The sequence below is a fragment of the Pteropus alecto genome, unplaced genomic scaffold, assembly GCF_000325575.1.
Source record: "Pteropus alecto unplaced genomic scaffold, ASM32557v1 scaffold24, whole genome shotgun sequence".
Lineage (NCBI taxonomy): Eukaryota > Metazoa > Chordata > Mammalia > Chiroptera > Pteropodidae > Pteropus > Pteropus alecto.
In genome coordinates, this window is record NW_006439192.1 from 10,901,394 (window position 1) to 10,923,443 (window position 22,050).

General features: G+C 32.0%; 1 protein-coding gene across 1 annotated transcript in view; it reads right to left on the reverse strand.

Moving 5' to 3' along the window:
- Nucleotides 1-22,050, reverse strand: part of TNKS (tankyrase) — a 180,459-nt gene that overhangs the window by 48,315 nt on the left and 110,094 nt on the right. The window contains exons 6-11 of the mRNA XM_006916343.3: nucleotides 11,332-11,426; nucleotides 9,795-9,861; nucleotides 9,305-9,491; nucleotides 4,427-4,548; nucleotides 2,921-3,012; nucleotides 2,750-2,828 (exon numbers count right to left, since the gene is read on the reverse strand). Of these exons, the coding sequence (XP_006916405.1) occupies nucleotides 2,750-2,828; nucleotides 2,921-3,012; nucleotides 4,427-4,548; nucleotides 9,305-9,491; nucleotides 9,795-9,861; nucleotides 11,332-11,426 (642 nt within the window). The remainder of the gene's footprint in view (nucleotides 1-2,749; nucleotides 2,829-2,920; nucleotides 3,013-4,426; nucleotides 4,549-9,304; nucleotides 9,492-9,794; nucleotides 9,862-11,331; nucleotides 11,427-22,050) is intronic.

Here is a 22,050-nt window from a genome sequence, read left to right on the forward strand (position 1 = left end):
AAAGCTATTTTTTTGAATACTGCTAAATGATTACACCAGCTATTATACATAAACCTTAAGTCCACATTTCTGTAGTTGGTTTCTTAAAAGAAAGTAGTTTCTTAGGAAGTAGTTATCTTCCTGAAGCAGGATGCCACCTACCTATTCAAAAATTTCCGATGGCTCTTCAAGTATTATGAGAACAAAATCAAAACTGTATAATTGAGACTACCAAGATCTTGCTCCAACATAACTTTTCAGATTTTCATTATTCCCCTTTTCTGTACCTACTAGACTAATCATAACTTTTGACTAACAAATAAATTCCTTTGCTTTCCTGATTGAGGCAATTGTTTAAAATATATTCTTTGGAGTTTGTCTATTTCTATATACCTAATTCCTGGACATTCATAGCTGAAATTTTACTTTCTCCACGAAATTTCTCCATTCTCTCCCCTAGCCTGCCAGTATCAATGAAAGTAATTATTCTCTCCTGTGAACAGCGGTCTATCTGTACTTCTTTTATGTTACCACTTTCTAATCTGTGTAACAGATATTCAAGTAGACTGTGTTAGACAAGACTATTATTAGATTTTAAGTTCCTTTAAGAGAAGAATCTGGATCAAACTGAAACTTCATATATACTCCATAGAAATAAATATAATGCCTTGTACTTGAAACGTTTGGTAAATGAACAGCTCCAAGAACAAATCAGTAAATCCTGGTGATAAAGAATATTGTTTTCAACATACTATTCTGTATACCAAACAAACATGAGAGACTATGACAGAGTAATTAGTATTTTATTTAATAGGTTTTCAATCTGTTAATGTAGAGTATAGAATTTGTCTAACAAGTTACATATTGAAAGACATAAAACTTAAGTGTAGCAGAAAGCCCACTTAGTTTAGTACTTTATGCTTGAAAAGCAACAATATATTATTTATATAATAATGCAGTTTGGTACCCTCAAAATAGGTAATAAATCTATAAAACTCTGTTCTCTTTCATTCTAGCTCATACTAATCTTTTAATTAAAAACACCAATTGTCTTCTTAAAGTAAGGCTATCCAAATTTTTGGATCAAGCACCTTATGAATAAAAAATGTTTTAAAAATATTCTCAATATACATATGTGCTCATTTGTAAATTATAACCAAGTAATGCTACATTACTGTATTATATAGTATTATATAACTTGTACAAAAAGAGATATTATAAAGGATGGGAAAGAGATGAAACAATCAAAAATTTAAAAGTATTTTAATTACTAATGGTACAAAATATCTTTTGGCTCAATTTAAAAAAAATGAAAAATCTTATAAAGAATTGTAATGTAGAGCCACTGGAAAAGACGCATTGTTAGTAATGCTTATTAAATCACACTGCTTATTTTTAATGTAACTTACTAATTATGCTAAGGTTTTAACTGAAATTCTGCTGGTAAAATTGCATCTTTCTTGATGTTCTTACAAACTTATTAGGAGGTGCTGCATTAAAACGTTTTTAATAAATTAAAAAACCACCTAAACACAAATTAAGACTTTTAAAATAGGTTAGAAATTCTGTTTTCAAGTTTTTAAATTATGTAGATATATTTACTGAGTGATATATTTACATCATTTTCTTTTGGCAATAAAATACAAAAAAACTGGACATTTTCTAAAATCTATTTTTAAAATGTCCTCTTCATTTTTAAGTTTTTTTTTTTAAAAACTCACTTTCTCATTCACTCTAAAATATGTAACTTTTACCTTTAAGGATCTGATTATGTTTCTTTTTAAAAAGAAGTTCCTACACACAAGTAATAGTCATTTGTTACCAAAGAACTATCAGCAAATTTTCAACTCTCTTATTTTCATTAAAAAAACAAAAACAAAAACAAAAAAAGCACATGGACGCACACAACAGCTAAGTATGACAATTCTTGAAAATACTAATTCATGAAATAGCCAGACAACCTCTTTATGCTGTAAGACTGTCATGGTCATTCCTTCTGATTATCAACAGTGGTATTTACAAAGGTTCTACCATTTAGGATAATGTCCAGACATCTACTCATTTGGACACATGTAAAATGCAGTATGTTTCAATATGCTGAACGTGAACAGATGAGTGAGTTTGTCACTGTCAGTCCTTCCATACTCAAACTCTCATTCTTCCTTAGGAAATATCTTGGGCTCAGACGTAACTCAGACAGGCTGACACATGAATCTAATGAGGCTGCCAGCATCAATCTGTATATGAACTATTAACAGATATTAATTTCTTTATTCTTAAATAAAGATTACTATTTTCACAAATTAAATTCTTTAGTGTTGAAGATGAGAAAATTATTATCATTACCAGTTTGAAGGAATACAGATATTCTTTAAAATAAGTAGTGATATTTTGATTATCACTTATACAAACTATTTTCTGATAAAAATGACTATTGAAATACATGTGATGTTGACTGTCAAAATATATTAATTCCAGTATTAACATAAAACAATACAAAGTTAAAATGTACTTCCAGTGATAAGACTGTAGCGATATTTTATTGCTTTAAAGAAGAATGCCAGTAAAGTACAATAAAACACAGGTAATTATTTTAATTAGCAACAAGATTTAAATCAGCTTTAAAGGAGAACTGATGAATTCAAATACATGCTAACAGTCTTTTATAAAATTACTTTTCTCTCTGATTTTCCTGAAGAAATTAATAGTCTTAAGAGCAGCCAGCTACTTGACGCCAAGTCTGGCACTGTATTTCAGGTGTGTGCCTTACCTTTGCTCCATGCTTATGCAGAACTTCCATGACATCGTTGTGAGCTCTTTCTGCTGCAACATGCAGAGGAGTCATGAAACTGTGGAAAGGAGAAAAGGAAAAGGTAATTTCCTAACTTTTATGACATTCCTTTTTTAAGAATTAAACAACTCCTTCTGCAATTATACTTACTCTTTATTTTTTTCATTTACATTTGCTCCTTTTCTAAGTAACAATTCTGTCACTTGTTTTCGTTTGGGATGCAGAGAGGCCACAGCACAGTGCTATAAAGTAAATAAAAGTTAATAAAATAAACTTCTACTTAAAAGTAGATTTCTGAATTAAATAGCATATTTTAACTATTTAGAATATTGTAATCTCAAAATATGCTTATATATTTTACATTACGAAGATAATCAAAATTTCTCCTAAATATATTAGAAGTACAAAAACATAAGCCTTTAAAACAAGATGACATATGCTCTTAGTTAATAGACATCTACTATATATTTATTTTAAGGTATTAGAATATTGCCTCTCCAAAGCTACAAAAATCTATAACTAAATTACTTGACCCTTCATTAGGTTGTCAGCCACATAAATCAATATTTCTTAAACTCTTCCACGAGGTACTCCTAGCACTACAAAAGAATAAGGCTATAAGCCCAGGGACAGGCAAGAAGGTACTAGATCTCAAGGAGCTTAGAAGGAGAAGGATTCAGAAATTTTATGTCTTATCCTATACTTATACAATTTTTATATTGAATTTCATTTTATATTAATGTATTAAAATTTAAAAAGTAAAAAGCTATTTTCTAATGAATAAAATGAATGCTCCAAAAATGCAGGTCAGGTTTATTCTGTGGCTTTGAGTCTCTCCTGGCATAATGCTGTGTAGCTTGAATGTATCTGAACCCCAATTTGAGAGCCATATATTTAAGTGTATATACAGTTGGCCCGTTTCAGTTTGGTAACTCTTTTAATGTTGTTTTCGGCACATACTGACTACAGTTTGACTTTTTTTGTGCCAGATGTAAATGTGAGAATGTTAACTAAAGTACATGGAGAGGTTTGTGATAGAGGCATCACAAATGTTTAAATTCTGAATTCAGGAGTAATCTAACCAGACCTATACCTGAAAATGTGGTCAATGAGAGAAAATAAACTAATTTTTCTGAAAGTACATTAGAAAGAAAAACATGAATAGTTTTAAAAAGACAATTTGTACAGTCTGAAACAAAAGAATTCATAATCTTACCACTTTTTATATAATGAAATGTAATAATTCTGAATATATTTGCTCAAAAAGATAATGCAAGTATCTTTGAAAATATTTTAATCTTCTATAGAAAAACAAATATGGTGTTTATCTAGCAACCACAAGAAAAAAAAGATTCTACAGATAAAATCATATTTTATACTTTAGGAAAGCATTGGCCACAAAGGTACATCTGTTACAATATGGTTGGGTAAAAAATGTAAAAATAATTCCCAAATCGAGGTTAAGCATTAGAATTTTCTCACTCATTAAAAGCAATCACCTCCTGAACCAAATGCAGAAATCAATACAACCAACATTAAAACCCAAATTCCTGGCACTTCAGATACTAAAGTTACTTTAAGGTTTCTAAACTGAAAATGACATTTTGTGCTCACACTACTACTATGGACCCATGGGCTGGATTAACAAAATCTTACCAGTGCAGTTTCATGAGACTGTGGCTGTTTGAAATTAATGATTTCCAAGGCAAGTGTTTTTTTAACTTTGGCTAGGTCTGCTTCTCTGGCTGCTTGTAGTAAAGAATGACCTTTAAATTCATCTGTTAATGACATAATAGTTGACATAAAAAAGATTTAAAATCTTTAAAAACCATTAGCATAATTATAAAGTAGAAAAATTATTAACTTTACATCTTCCTCTTTTAGCAACAGCAAGAACACTGAGATATGATAAAGGTGCAGGAGCTGAAGGTGTAGATTAATGAAAAATTTTGAAATCTATATGCTCTGAAGTAAGACTGCTTTATATTCTTAAGAGTTCAAAAAGATACACACACACAGATACTCCAGAAAAGTTTTAAAACAAGCAATCTAATTGTCCACCAAATGGAAACCAGTTAAATAATTTGGATATACTTATACACTGGAATATTTTACAGCTCTTAAGGAAAAAAGACAGATCTATATATACTGATGTGATATATATATTATTAAATGAAAATTCAAGTAGCACAAGAGAAAGGATATGTCGATCCAACTACTACTACTATTGCTACCACAACTAAATGTAAGTAATGATATAAGAAAACATTTAGAGAAACATCCACTAAAATATTAATAGTGATTTATGTCTTGGCACAGATGTGGAAAGAATTGCATTGTGGGGGAATTGCCAGAATTTAAAATTTTTTCAAAGGACGATATTTTATGTATTATTTGTATAAGCAAGTAAGAGATTTTTAAAAAGGCATTTCTAAATTGACTGCATAAATAAGAATCCGATACTGTTATTTATTACAAAAATATAGTCTTATTTCCTATTTTACAAGTTTGGTTTGTATTTTGAAATGACAACATATTCATAAAAAGTTGAAAATTGTTCAAAACAGAAGCAAATGATGTATGATCTAATATATTACGTAACAATTCCAGACCCTCTCACATTCAAGCCTTTGCATCTGCCTGGTACTGAATTTTTTCTCTTTTCTTTTTTCTCTTCTCCTTTGAGGGCCCCATCTTACTTCCTTCTTTTCCCTCAAAAAAAAAAAAAAAAAAAGAGAAAGAGACAACCTACTCAAAGGAAGAAGATATCTGCAAATGATATATTCAATGAGGCGTTAATACCCCCAAAATATAAAAAACTCATACAACTGAACATCCAAAAAACAAAGAATCCGCTTAAAAAATGGGTAGAGGGTCTGAACAGACATTTCTCCAAAGAAGACATAGAGATGGCCAAAAGACATATAAAAAGATGTTCAACATCACTAATCATCAGGGAAATGCAAATCAAACCACAATGTGATATTATGTCACACCTGTTAGGATGACTATTATAAAAAAAATCAAGAAATAACAAGTGTTGACAAGGATGTGGAGAAAAGGGAACCCTTGTACACTGTTGGTGACTGGAAATTGGTGCAGCCACTATAGAAAATAGTACAGAAGTTCCTCAAAAAAATTCAAAATAGAACTACCACACAGCCTAGCAATCTCACTCCTGGGTATTTAACCAAAGAAAACGAAACACTAATTCAAAAAAATATATGCACTCCTATGTTCATTGTTGCATTATTTACAGTAGTAGCCAAGATATAGAAGCAACCTAGGTGTACAATGACAGATCAATGGACAAAGAAGATATTATATGTATGAGAGAGACAGACAGACAGACACACACTCCTTATTAACTACTTACTCATCATTTAAGGTCTCAGTTTAAACGCCCTGCATAAACCTTCCAGACATTACTCATTATTGGGTTAGGATTCCATCTTATAAAGTCCATTGCACTTGCACTTGGCCTTATATCACAGGACATATTACACTGTCTTATTTGCTACGGTAGTCCTATCACCTAGTACAGTGCTTGAAACGTTCAACAGGTATTTGTTGCACATATGCTGCATATTTATAAAATAAGTCATGGTGCTTAGTAATACATTACCACTGCTAAATTCTTCAAAGTATTAGGACTCTGAAACTTCAGAAACCCAAAAGTGACGTCAAATAAAATGAAAGTGAACCAGTATTTTCAAATAACAAAATTACAGATTTCCATTTAATGACAAAATTAGAGAAAAATAAAGTGAGAGAATTATAAACTATCATATGAAAGGACCAGGATCCTAACAATGGCAAAGGACAGTGATGTATTGAGAACTGATGTCAAGCAGAAAGTATGGTTTTGCTGAGTTCATCCATCAATCTTTTGAATTCAGAAATTTAAACTGAACTCAAATTATACTGGCTTTTTTTCTAATGACAAATGTTCTATGAACATCAAAATGATAAAAGCAATTCTACATTTTCAGTTACTCCTTAAAGTTCAAGAAAAGTAGTTCAGAAAAAAACTAAATAGGCAAATTTATGAAAAGCATAAACAGTAAGACTGCAGTAGAAAGGAATTATGATGCAATAATACAATTAAACAGTACAATATTTTCTCAAGTAACAAGAAGTAAAATATCCCTTATCTTTGCTCTTTAGAAAGTAGCAGATTTCTGCCCAAATTGACTTTGATATAGAAAACATTTTACTGACAAATAATCAAGAATAAAAAAATAACCCAGAGAATGAAAAATTTATCAACTACGTAATTGTCCTTCTCAATGTGAAGGTTATATAAAAGCCTGTTTGTAAAACTTTAAGAAAGCTAAATAGTTAAAGGGAGGGTGGTAAAACTGCAAATTACTTGAACTTACCCTGAAAACTTAGTATTTATAAAATGCCTTAAAAGTTTCTCTTTCTAAAAGAATTCTAAAACAAGAATGAAAGCTACTGTCAGTATTTTTCGTTTCCATATGTATAGAACCCCAACTACCTTGTTCATCTGGCTTCATGAAAACATCAAATAAAAAAAATAGACAAGAAGGAGCAGGAAAAAATGCATGTGATGAAAATGCTGTAACCATGGGTTAGATTAAAATATTGTTTTTGTTTCCTACACAATGTTCTTAAAGAGAATTCTGTAATTGTGAATGCTTAGTATAAAACAGTGAACATGATGAAAACTGCAGTTAGAGAAGTTCCAACTTTGTTAAATCCTTTTCTTTAAATAATTTACTGGTAGAATCTTAATAAAGGAGATACTGAGAAGTCTGAAAAGTACTCGAATCAGGGAATTTATTCCTTTACAAACTACAAATTTAGGTTAAATCTTAACATTTATATTGGAATCAGACTAGTGAAATACAATGTAAAATCATAATACTCATAATTTACAAAATGAAGGAAAGGAGAAAAATGTTAAATGAAGACATGGGGATAAAGCTGAGCCCGGTGGTATAAACTAAAAGAAGGAAATGAGAAAAAGATAAAAAAATAAGTTTTGAGTTAAGTTAAATTTAATTCAATAAACTTGCTGAGCACAAGCACAATGCACTGTGCTAGGCTGGGGGTAGGACATAGACCCAAACACAAATACCATCCACACATTTTATAATAAAGCATTGCATAGGTGCTAAGAACACAGAATAACAAAATCAAAGGTCTTTCTAAGAATTTAAATTTCACTGGGAAGATAGAACATACATGTAAAAAAATGAACTATATAATGCAAGAAAACATATGGCGAGAGTCCTCTGAGTGGGAGAGAGAATAAATGCACTTCTATAAGGATTCATTGCTAAGAGACATCTGCCCAGTTATAATCTGGTTTATGCTGGCCTGTAATCTAGTGGAAGTCATCCGATCCAATACCAAAAAAAGTTTAAATTTCCACTTAAACAAGATCAAAACTGCAAGGAACTCTTCCTGTTTTAACATGAACTAATTTAAAATCTGTTTAAACTTAAAAGATGTTAGCATCATTTTGACTATGCCTTCTTTTTTTAAGTTTTCATTTAAAGATTTTCTCAGGTGCTTAAATCCAGTTACCTGATTCTTAGAATCCCAGATATAAGAGAGAATAATAACCATAGGACCAGTTGAAAATAAGGTAAATACTACCTGGTTTAATTTAAACCTGAAATGCCCACATATACAGTTAAATATATCTCAATATTTGATATGACAAGTAAATGTAATTGTGGTATCCAGAATGAGATCCTGGAAAAGAAAAAGGACTTTAAGTAAAAATAAAGGAAATCTGAATAGAGTATGGCCTATAGTTAATAATGTGTCAATATCGGTTTACTGTGGCAAATGTACCATACTAATACAAGATGTTAATAATAGAGGAAATTGACAATGGGGTATATGAGAATTCCTTGTACTATTTTTATAACTTTTCTATAAATCTAAAACTATTCTAAAACAAAAAGTTTATTTAAAAATAGATGCATATACATATACAGATAATATGTATCAGTATCTGAGATTACTTCCACCCAATCACAAAAATTATATTGTGTAAATTTAGGCAAGTGATTTCACTTGGGCTATAACACACAAAAGAAAGAAAACATGATTGTGTAACCTTACAGGGCTTGGGAAATAATGAACGCTAAATAATGTTAGATATCTATTATAACCACTAACATAGAAATATAAGCTCTTTGAGCTCAGAGTTTTTTTTCTGGTTTGTACAATGCTTTATTTCTAGTACATGGCGCATAGTAGGCAGTTAATAAATGGTTATTGATTGACTCATTCTCATTAGCCTTAAATAAAAGGGTGGGGCACCTTAACTCGTGAATGAGAATTAGGCTTGAATAAACACAAAACAGTATATAAGATTCTTGTGGAATCATTAAGAAAAGTATATGATCAAATATGAGGATTATAAACCAGTATATGTGTAATAATGGAAGGATATTATCCAAGTTAGACAAAACACCAGCCTTAATAACTAAACAAAAATGAGATATTCCATTTTGCAACAAACAATATTGATTTCAGGATAAAAATACATACAAGTCAATCTCTCCCGGAGCTCAGGAGTTGGAGCCATATCCACAGCACTTTTGCCATGGCAATTGACTAATGTAGGATCAGCACCATGGCTAAGCAACAAAGAGCAGACTTCTACACGATTCTTGGAAGCAGCCTCATGGAGTGGAGTGAACTGCCAGAGATCCATAGCATTAACACAGGCTCCATGCTGAAACGAAAAAGAAGTTTTAGGTCAGTAATCATTTCGCTGGATTAGATAAAACGCAGAAGACATTTATTTCACTGTAAATTTCAGTTATAACTTTTTGAAATGTTGATAGTATTTTAATTATATTAATTTCAGTTTTTAAAAAGTTTAAAATAAGTTGAATGTTTAAAAAATTTTAAGGCAGCGATAATACTTTTAAAAACTTTTATTCTTTTAAAAATCTTATTTGCCAAAAAACACATGAAAACTCATGACAAGTTAAAAAAAAAGCAAATGATATTTAATATTTTTAACTTCTCTTACCTTAAGTAGCAGTTCTGTGACTTCATAATGTCCATATGAACATGCATTATGAAGAGGTACAAGTCCACTAAATAAAAACAGGCAAATTAAAATACTGAAATTTCGAACAATTTATAGTCATTTATCCAAGAAGTGCTAAGAAACAAGAATATAATAAATCCCAATACAATTGTATTAAAAATTTTAAATAATACTTATTAAGAGAATACATAGCATAGCTAATGTTTAATCTTTTGTATTTACCTTCTATTTTGTGTGTATTATCCTTAAATATAATGATAAAAACACCAATTAGAAAAGCATTTAGGCAAAAGGACATGTGCTAATTGACAACTGCATGCTTTCTATATCAAGTATTTACAGAAAAATGTTAATTGATAAGAGAACTGAAATATTCCTACCATTTTGTTTCACTTTCAAGGTAATTTCTAGCATAAGAATTAAATATCCAAACTATTATAACTTGTATTTCAAAGTATCACGCTACATGAGTCAAAGATCTCCTTTTATTGTAGTGTACTTCTCTTGATGACTCACCTATTGTACACCCATCTGCTTTCAGACATGCACAAGGAAACAGATATGTACAAGAGCATCAGGCATTTGTACCCCTATACTATTGGGACACTGTTCACATATGGCATAAAACCTGGCAGAGGCGAGAGAGAAACAGAGCACGGAAAAGAGCAGATTTGAAATGGATGGATTCTCCTTCTGATAACTGTCTCAAGTACTGAGCTCATTTTTCATTTTTATGTTTCCTGACATGGAAAGGGGCAAAGTGAAAGAAACCCTCCTCCACAGCTTTTCTTATGCTTCCATCTAGAAGAGTGTAATATGAATCTCCTTTACCTGGGCAGTGAGGTCAATTATCTTTTAGATCTTAATGTGAGATAATGAGAAATGTTAGCCCATCACAATAGGACAGCAGACCTGATTCATATGTGCCTGGAGACTAGATAGGAAAATGGCACAAAATTTTCTAAAATACACCTATTCATAAAGTAAATGACATAACTACTTTCTTGGTTTCCACCACCCCACCTCCATATCAACCTTCGTAAAGATCTTTTAAGTTTTCCCAGTTCATATATCCAAGATTTCATGAGGAAAGAAACCAAATTAGAATATTATATACTTAATGATTTTGGTTTATTAATAAAAGATGACCCCTTCATACCAGATGAATATGATAACTCTATTACTGGATTACCAGAATTTTCAATTTGTTTTGTCTATCCTTCTGAAATGCAACTTGAGCTGAAAACTATAATTGCAAGTGAGAGAAACAAATTTTAACTTCAAATAATAGAACTATAATACAATTATTATGAGAAGCATCCTTAATACATAGGAATATGAAAATAAAGTCAAATCAAACTTACAAACATTCTGAAAATGCTACACAAGCTGTAAAGAAATGAGATATATGACTTTCTTTGTCTAGTGCTCAACAACTTTAGTTTGTCAGATGTTGAAAACGACGCATAATAATCCATGAGCAAAACCATTAGAAGAATTAAACTGATATACCTACCCTTTGTCTTTTGCATGAACATCAGCACCATGCTGAAGAAGCAACTGAACTATCCGAACTCTGTTGTAGCCTGCTGCTAGATGTAAAGGAGTGGACTAGAAAACAGAAAGAAAAACACATCCTCTCTTCAGGTAAATAATTCTTGCTTTGCGATTTAATCTGTATTTATTTAGATTTAAACACAGTGAATGTTAACATACACAAAAAATACCAGGTTGGAGTGCCAAAAATTCACATTTCCTACTTGGTTGAGAGACAATTCACTCATGACTAAATTCAAACTTCAGTGCCATCTACCTATGTCTCCTACTCATTTTTCAAGGCCTTCAGTAATCAAGCCCCAAACTAACATCTCTACATTTTTTCTTGCTTCTTTCCAACATGAACCACTCTTATTTTTCTGAGAAGACATGATGGGCTCATAACCCTCATAACTGAAAACATTCTTCCTTGTGCTATTTAAATCTTGTCCACCTTTCAAGTTCTAAGTTTTCAATCCCAATTCTATCATAAAGATTTACCTAAAGAGCTAGTTCTCAAAATTTCTCTTTAATAGGAAAGGTTGAAAAGCTTTCCTAAAGAACTACTTAAGAAATTTCAGTGGAAACAAAAAAGGACAATGGAACATATTCATTCATGTGGCTGCTAGCAATGGGTCAAAATTCATTTGCTACATTGCATGCAATGAAATATGCCAAGATAGTAATTAATTCTTCTATTTTATCTACTACACATGCAGTATAAATACAAGAGGAAAATATAGTTTCTTCCCAACTAATTTCTGCCACATTTTAATTTGAACCAATTAAAAGTTTCTCTGCTCAAATTTAATAAGAAATTAAAATAATCAAACTTCTCACCTCTTAAAAAAAGATAAGAAATAACATTATTTTAGTTAAAACTTTCTCTATAACCACAGCAAGTGTCCCACATTAGCTCATTTATTTAAAGTTTAAATACTGTAACAGCTTCTCATACAGGGTCTAATATACTTTCATGTACTCTCATTTTTCCTGTCTTCTTTTTGGGCCTTGAGATTTAGTAAGATTTCAATTTATTTTCTTTATATACTACTCCAAATGTCCAGATACAAAAAAAATTAATGAATACTGTATTACCTATTACTGTTTCCAAGGCACTCCATACATTTATACATTGACAGTCTCTGTGAAATATTTTTGAGCAATACACAGCTAATAAGGAGGAGACCATGTACCTTACAAGAGAGTCCTGAATAGGAAGTCAGGAAACCTGACTACATTCTTGGAGCTTAAGAAGCTGTGAAAGTCATATGCTCATATATCTCAGGTTCTTCATGTATAAAAGAGATAAAATCACCCATCCTAGCTAACTCAAAATGTGTGAAAATAAAACTTTCTCCCATATAAAAGTACTTTTAAAATGCAAAATGTTATACAAAAATAGATGATTAAAATTTTTGTATCATCAAACAACATGCCCATCCACGTTTCTGCTTTCAGACACATGTCAAATGTTATTGCAAATGATACCTCCAGGATGTATCAAGTTATTTTCAGGACTGTATATCACCTCCCTTCCTTGAATATTTCAAAGACGTCATTTCACTATCTTCTGGCTTGTATCATTTCAGACTAGTAATCTGCCAACAACATCCTATTTCTGTTCCTTTGTATATGTGCTTTTTCCTTACATACTTTAATACTTTATCACTGTTTTTAAGCAATTTGATTTTGATGTATCTTGGTACAGTTTTCTTAATTTTCCCTCGCTCTCTCTCTTTCTGTCACCCTGCCTCAGCCTTGCTAGGCAGTAAGCTTGAGCAATCACACAACTCAGCTTATTTAATTCCTGTCTCTCAGGGATCACAGCCATATACTTCCTAATGTCCAATTTCTGAAAACTATTGTTTCATATATTTTGCCTATTTTTTTTTTTTTTTTTAGTTGTTTCAGGAAGGAAAGTAAAACTAGTTCCTGTTACTCCATCTTGGCTCATTTTCAGGACTGAATCTGACTTTACGTTGCAGCTGGGAAGCTTCCTCTGGAGATAATGATGGCTTTGGATGACTGGTCAGTTAAGCCAGGAAGCTCTTTTAAAGGACACAGCTGACATTTAATACACATGGAAAAGTGACATTGTCATTGCTGATGCACAAAAAGATTTTGCTTTTTCATATAAGTATCTTTTAAAATTTTTATTTGTATATAGTTGATTCAATAAATTTTTATTTCTTTTTCTTGAAAATGAACCAAATCCCTAAATGAATGAATACATATACACACACATTATTTATTCAGAAGGGCAAAACATAAAAAATATATACTTTCTGGATTTTTAAACAATCAGTTTGAGACTGAAAAGTATTTATAATACTTTGAAAATGGTAATATATTTAGTTTTTAAGCTGTTGAAATTTAATAACAAATAAATTAGAAGGCTCTGTAACTGGCAAAGTAGAAAGTGATAGGAGGCCTGAAATAAAGCAACTGTGGAAGAAAGGCATTAAGGAGTGAGTGTCAAAAACTATTAGGAAGCAGAATTGATAGAATCTGATAAATGACTGATAAAGGTAGTAAGGGATATAGCAGTTCCAGTATGGAAATGTCAGTGACAGGTGAAAGAAATGAAGGGAACAAAGGAGGGAGGAAGAGGAGGGAAGGGTGGGCAGGGTAGGGGAGGAGCCCAGAGGGAAAGAATTCGAGGTTTGGGTTTATTGAATTTGAAGTGCCTATGTGAAAACCTAGTGGTAATGGGACTAGAATTCAGGAGAGGCGAAGGCTGAACACAAATTTGGTCGTCACTGGCATTCATTTAAAATATTTTAGCATCTGCCATGTATCTGGCACCATGTTAAGTACTAGGGATAGCATGGTAAACAAGAAAGGCTTCATATTTTGCTCTTTGTTCTTATTCCTTAAAAACAAAGTCCTTAACTGAAATACATATAGAAAATTTATTTAGAAGGACAAAAGATGAGGAAACAAGTGTAGTTTCTGAGGAGTTAACTAGACAAAGCAGACATATACAATTAAATGTGACAAATACAGTAGTAAAAGAAGTTCAGGATGCCAGGGGAGGCTAGAGGACACATACCTTAATCACTATGGAAGTTAGATGGGAATAGGGCCAGGGAAAATTCTCAGAACTACTACTTTCTGAGGGGAGACTTGAAGATAAACAGAAATCATTGAGGCAAAAGGATGGGAAACTATAATCCAGGTAGTGTAGAGAGCATACATTAATACCCAGTGGACATAGTATAATTGAGGAACTAAAAAAAAAAAATCAGTGGCTAAGTGTAGTATATGAGATTGGGGGAGATTCTAACAACAATAGGGAATCCCTAAAGGACTTTAAAAAATTACTTAAGATTGGAGTTTGGAAAGATCACTTTAGTTACTCTACAGATAAATTGGAGGGGGAGGGCAAAACCAATTACGGGAAGATATGAATAGAAAACTAGGACTAATCTAGGAGATAGTTTTGTCAGTTAGCAAAATTGGTAGTAGCATCTAAGGAGAGGTAGCTGAGCTATAGGAGTGGATGAATTCACAGGGAGAGTGAGTACAAAACAAGATAGATGAGATTTTTTAAGTAGTCATTCAAATGTAGATGTTAATTATGTAAACTAAACAGTATCAACGGAAGGCACATAAAACTGTAAAATGCATGCAGTAAATTTGAGGAAGTGGTAAAAAACAACAACAACAAAAATACAAATTGAGAACAAAGGCAGATTTAAACAAGCTTATGCTACTAAGAGCCCAGAAGTTTTTCCACTAGGAAAAAATTTACAACTAAATATTATATACCAAAAGATATCTTCTGATGCAAAACAATTAAAATTATGTGGCCAAGACTAAATTTAGTGAATGGTTACCACACAGTCCCAACTTTACACCCCAACTGCCAAATGGCAAAGTAATGATAAAAGGAATTTTCTGAATGCTGGGATAATTAACAGAGTGTAACTTTAGTTTAGAAAAAATAAAGCAGACCCATTTGTACAATACTCACACATGTTATTTGATAATTTGGTGATGGCTGTAAACTAGTAAACATAAGAATCGCAAGAATCAAACACTTAAGATATCATTATATTCAGGGCAGCAATCAGCCCAGTTTTTACATCTCAGATTTAAGAAACAGATTTTTTGTTGGGAATATGTTAAAAGTCAAACATGTAGAGTGATAAAGTATGGAACAACTGAAAATACAAAACTATCTAAAAATCTAAATATTATTCTGCTGTAAAAGAAATGTTATTATTGATATTTTCATATTGTAAAATATTTACAGAAAAAGAATCTTTACTTAAAAAAACATCATAATTTAAGGTTTTCTTCTTGGAACCTGGCCATAAAAAAACCCCAATCTCTCATCTTTGCCTTTTATAATATAGATTTGCAGCATAGTATAAACCATTTAAGGTAGCTTTAACTTATCTTACACATATATGCATAGCTCAAATAGTTGACAGGTCGTCAACCTTGTTATAAAATTGCAGATGTACCTTTAACATAAGTCTAGGCAGCAAGATATAAGAAAATGAATAAAGGCTTTTAACTCTCACGTTTGCATTCTTGCTTTGCAAAATTTATAAGGTATATGGTTTTGGACTAATTTCTTCATATCTCTGAGCCCTGGCTGCCAATATCTGTAAAATGAGAATTACAATTTCTACCATAAAGGCGAATTTATGGATTAAAGATAACTATATAAAGTACCTAAGAGAATATCACATAGAAAAAGCTCAACAAATGGTAGTAACTACTTATTATCATCTTATTAAGCATTTTACACTCTTAGATGTTCTTAAAGATCATTTATCCATCCTCATCTTACATTACCCATCAGCATTATTTGACATAACTGATCACTTCTTCCTTCTTGAAATGTTTTTCCCCTTGGTATCTAGGTACCCTAGATACCTACCTCACTGGTCATTCCTTGGTCTTCTTTTCTGGTTATTCCTCATTTTCTTGATATTGGAATACTCCAAGACTGTGTCTTTAGACCTCTTTTCTTCATTATCTATACTCATTCCTTTGGTGATCTCATGCAGTCCTGTGGCTTTAAATAACATTCATATACTGACAACTTCTCAATTGTATCTCCAGCTTAATCTTCTTTGCTGAACTTCAGACTCTTATAATCTAACTTCCTACTTGACATCACCATATAGATATATAGAAGACATTTCATGGTTATCATGTCCAAAACAGAGCTCCTAGTATTCCCCACAAAACCTAGTCTGTAGAATTTCCCATTGCTATTAATGGCAACTCTATCCTTTTAGCTGTTCAGGTCAAAAACTTTGAGAGTCTTTCTTAATTCCCATATGTCTCTCACACCCTATGCTCACTACATCAGACTATTTCTGTTGGCCAAATATCTGAAATATCCCCCAAATCCAATCATTTCTCACCATACCTACTCCCACCAACCTGGTCTAAGCCACCATCTTCTCTCAGGTGGCTGGTTGAAATAGTCTTTAATTTGGCCTTCTAGCTTCCAGCACAATCCTCTTGGAGTCTACCCAACATAGCAGTAGAGTGATTCTGTTAAAAAGTACATTAGATACACAAATTCTTTGAGCAGACTCTTCTAATGGCTCTTCGTTTCATTCTAAGTAAAAGCTAAAGTCTTTATAAGGGTCTAGACTGCCATAAACAATCTCTCCCATCACTACCCTCCAATTTTGACTCCATCTTTTAGTCTGCTTCCCTTGGTTCATTCCACATAGCTCAACTGCCATAATTATTAATTAGCTGAAAGCACTGGGAATTAGGTTGTGCTAATAAGTGAAATATTTTCTGAAAAAATTAAAAGCCTACCAGTAACAAAATATTTTTCCACTTAAATTTAATTCATATGACTTCTTAAGAAATCCAAACAATGGAAGAGAAAATATTCCTGAGGATTAAATATATATATAAAATAAATTTTGTGAATACTCAATGCACCTATCAGATTTAGAAGACCTAGGTGTTATTATGTGCCTAGAAGAGCATGATAACTATTTCTCAAAATTTAAATAGAAATCATGATAACTATTTCTCAAAATTTAAATGTATTATTACATATTCAATCCCAAGGTAATTTTAGCATTTAAATTTTAACACAAAGCACATATTGCTATTTCACAAATGACTGCTGGGTACAGGGGAAAGGATTCCTTGATCTGATAGTGCCGTGAAAACTTTTGAAGTTAACGATTACCATACAGACAGAACATCCCAACCTCTAAAACACTTTTCATCTAAAAAGCATATATTTTTAAAATTATATCTTAATTTCTTAAGACTATTACTATTTTTTATAAAGTACAAAGTTTGGGGGATTCCTTAAAGAAGACTTTAAATGAGATTCCAAAATAACCAATATTCCAAAGTGATGATCTCCTTTCCTCTAGTGCTGTCTCTGGACAATATTTTTGCAATAAAAATACAAAAAAATTGCCAAGGACAGGTCCTAAAACTATACACCACAAAATAATGTATTTATTTATGTGTCTGTCTCTTCTAATCCACTGTGAGCTCAGTGAGAATGGAGAACATAACCTGAATTTTATGTTTCAAAGGCTTAAAATAGTACCTCGTGTATAGTAGGGTATTAAAATAATGAAAGTTATTGTCGGCTTTTGATTTACATTAGCAAAAGGGACCAGAGGACATGAATAATCCAGCTTGGTGAATCTGACTTTAAATTTATGTGAAAGATTTACACCTATATTTCAACATAGGCCTATATGATGTTTGATGTGTTCCCTGGGAAAGAAAAAAAAACAATGTGAAGCCAAGGTATAAGTCATCAGAGAGCTATCTAACCTTATAACGTATCGTGTATTTTGGTTTTCTTTAACATGAAGTTTCAGTTTGACCTAGATGAAATCCTCTGGAATATTCCAGACTAGGGTGACTAACTCAAACTGGTTTGTCCAGGACTTTCCTGGAAACCCATGCAAACTGGGATGGTTGGTCACCCTACTCTATCCAAACTTAATGCTGAATGAGTTTCTTGGTTTCTGGAGCAGTCTCAAGTCATAAAATTGTGTGCGTGTGTGTGTCTCTGTGTCTGCACACATGTGCAAGGGTACATACAAATGCTTTCAGAATAAGGCAAGACATTACTACTTAACCAAATTGGGAGAAGAATCCTATTACGAATTGGCTCAAGAGAACAAAAGGTACTACTCTTTCCATCTAACAATTCATTTCTTCAAAAGACTCAAGTGTAGTCTTTCTCAGTTCCATACAAATTCAACAATATAACATACCATTCAAATCTTTCTCCAGACTCTCCAGTTACAATTACAAAATAGTTTCATAAGATAAAACTTTGATATTTTCAGAACTTGAACACTCATGTATCCATCACCCAGATTCGACAATTATTAATTAGTAAGATAAGTTGCTGCTATTCCTTTTATTTCTCACTAAAGTGTTCTAAAGCAAATTCAAGACACTGTAACATTTATCCCTACATACTTATGTAGATGCCATAAAAATTATAGGCATTCTCTTTCAAAACCCCAATGTTATTATTACATCTAACAAAATAGTGGTAAATCTGTAGTTATTATCTAATGTCCGTGTCAATATTCAAATTTCCTGATTGTCTCAAAAACTTGTTAAAGTTGGCTTGCTGGTCAAGATCAATACACTTGGATACTGTGCCTTTAAGTCTCCCTACATCTACAACAGTCTTCATCCTCTTCTTTCTTTTTTCACAATATCAACTCGTTGAAGAAACTGTTAGTTGTTCCCTTCCTTGTTATTGTTTAACTTGTGCCTGTATCTTCTGTATTTCATGTAAAATGGAAGTTTTCCTCCTTCAAATGAAACTTTTTTGGCAAGAATATTTCATAGACAGCACTTCATGCAGGTGACACACTGTATTTGGATATTCTACTTTTTGTGATAAGACTGCTTAATGTACCACCAGTTTTGCAGGTACTACCTCTCTAAACTCGTGAATCCTAGATATCTTTGTAATTTTCTTAACTTCCTGCCATCTTTTTATAAAATATATATAAACAAACATAAAATCATTACACTGAAAAATTCCAATACTTATTTCCACTTTTTTCAGATCTGATTTAAAAAATGAGGTACTACATACGTATTCTCTCAGTTTTAACTGGTCTCAATATCACTTTACATTTACTCACCATTCCCTTTTAAATTATAAAAATAATATATTCCCTATAATATAAAATAAAACGTTCTATTTCTCCCTCTAGCCCAACAAACCCCTCTCCCAAAAGTAATCACTGTTTATAATTGCACACATATCATTTGAGATATTTTTCTGTCTATAAACATGTGTTTTTCTCAGTTCTTATTGCTGCTATTTTTGTCATAGAAAAGGATATTATATTTTCATGCAATTTGCTTTTTTAGCTCTTAACATATTAATACGTACAGGTCTATCTTATTCTTTGTATAGTATTTCCACTGTATAAGTGTACTGTAATTACCTATTGCCTATAAAAGGACATTTACGTTGTTCTGTGTTCTTGGTATCTTAACAAAACACATCTCTTTCAAACTTATTTGGTTAAGACAGATCAGTGTTCCCCCTCTCAACATAAAATACTTTATCGGCCATTAATACAAAATTCCCGGGAAAATATAATAACCACATAATTAGAGCTTATTAATTTTCTCTCAGGCACAGAGACATGATTAATCTGCTTGTCAGGCATAGCTAAGAAGTTCTTTGAGACAGTGATACTTAAATCGAAATGAAAACAAATTAAAAGCTAAAGAATCAATATGGGCATGAGTCCATGGAAATAAATATATCTCATCACTGCTGCTTGTCTTTTGAAGGGATATTTTAAGTAGTACCATAAGGACGAATAGACAGTCTCCTTGAAGTTTCTCAACTCTTGAGCTATTATAAAGAGAATCTAAAAGAAAAACTATCTGAAGAATGAAAACTGATGAACTAAAGTAGAAAATTTTTTTTAATTAAGTTTATTGGGGTAACATTGGTTAATACAATTATATAATTTTCAGTGTTCATTATAATTTGACATCTGTATATTCTATTGTGTGTTTACTATCCAAAGTACAGTGTCCTTCAGCTACCATATATCTGATCCCAAAATAAATTTTTAAAAGATATTTTAGTCACATCTTTCTTACAAACTATGTCTCCTTTAACTTGTTTCTTCTATAGATTACACATCATAGATCCTCTTATAATAATGTTTTCTTTCCCATTATGAGTCTTTTGCTTTGGTCTTGGGCCTCTTGGTCAACTACTCTCTAAAGCATAGTGCCTAGAGAAATCACACCTAACCACAGAAATGGTTTCATCTCAGTGGAACTATATCAGAACTATTCATTAATAGACATAATACCTCTTCTATAACCAGGAGTGTTTAATGAATTAATATTTTTAAGTCACAATCTCTGTAATGGAGGTAGTTGGGTGACAACAGTATTTGGCTTTGTCACATAGTTATTTTCAGTCTAAAAAGAAGATATAAAAACATTTTGAAAATCAAAGTATTTTATTAAAAATGATAGCAAAATTTACTAGGTACTTTCTATGTACCAAGTACTGTTCAAAGTGCATTGTATGTATTAACTTGTTTATACAACTACTAGCAGAGCTAGAAACTATTAGTATTTTCACATAACAAATGAGAAAACTGAGGAACAGGGGGATTAATACAGTAAGTTAATAGCAGAGTCAGAGACAAATCCAGATAATCCGACTTCAGAGCTCTCACTCTGCCTTCCTTCTTTTCCTTTGGCTAGGCACTCGGGTCGTGGGTAGGATGTTCAGAAATGAGATAATTATGGCTAAGTAGCAGGAAGAGTTATTCTTGGTGGGCAGGGATGGCCGTGGTAGTTCTGACTACCTCAGCACTCTGATCCATAGGGCACCACATATCAAACTCTATCAATAATGAGAGTGTGACCATACCATTGGATGAACACTCTAGAAATGCAGAACTTCTTAACAATAGAAGTTGTCTAAAACATTAATTATTGGAGGACAAGGAGGAATAATAGAATAATAAAATTGGAAAATATAATTTATCTGCCTCTTTCCTAGTGTAGGATTTTTTCACGTATCTCTAACAGATAATCATTTGGTCAACCCCTCCAGTTGCCTCAACTGTTTCTTACAGAGAACTTCCTGACTGCCTTCCTGGGCACACTGACCGGTCAATGCCCTCCTTAAAGCATGAAACTCTAAATTCAGCATTAAATCCAGATGTGATTTGGTACAAACCAGTGAGCTCTCATTTTTAAAAAATGTATTCAAGCAGAGCCAGATGACAAAGTCACCTGGCTGTCAGAGTTATCACAGTGAAAGTTCCAATATTGCATTGGATGTTAGACTAGCTGCCATTCAAGTTCTCTTCCAAATAAGATTCTATGGATACTAGACAGACTACATGAAGAGAAATAAAATAATGATTGATATTTTACAGACTCAGAGAGGATGTTCTTCCAAAGTAACATATGTAGTCATCTTTAGGAAGGGACCTAAGGCATTTGAAAATTTGCAGAATTTATGAAATATATTATAAAACGAAGTTTCTATACTTCAACTCTCTTAATTAGTAAAAATTTATTTTTAAATTGATAATATAAAAGACTGTCTTTAAATGTATGCCTTGGTAAGCGAAAGAGAGAAAGGAAATGAATAGATGAGAAAGTAAAGGAAATCCATAGGATAATCTTTGTGAGAATAAAGCTTTGAATGCCA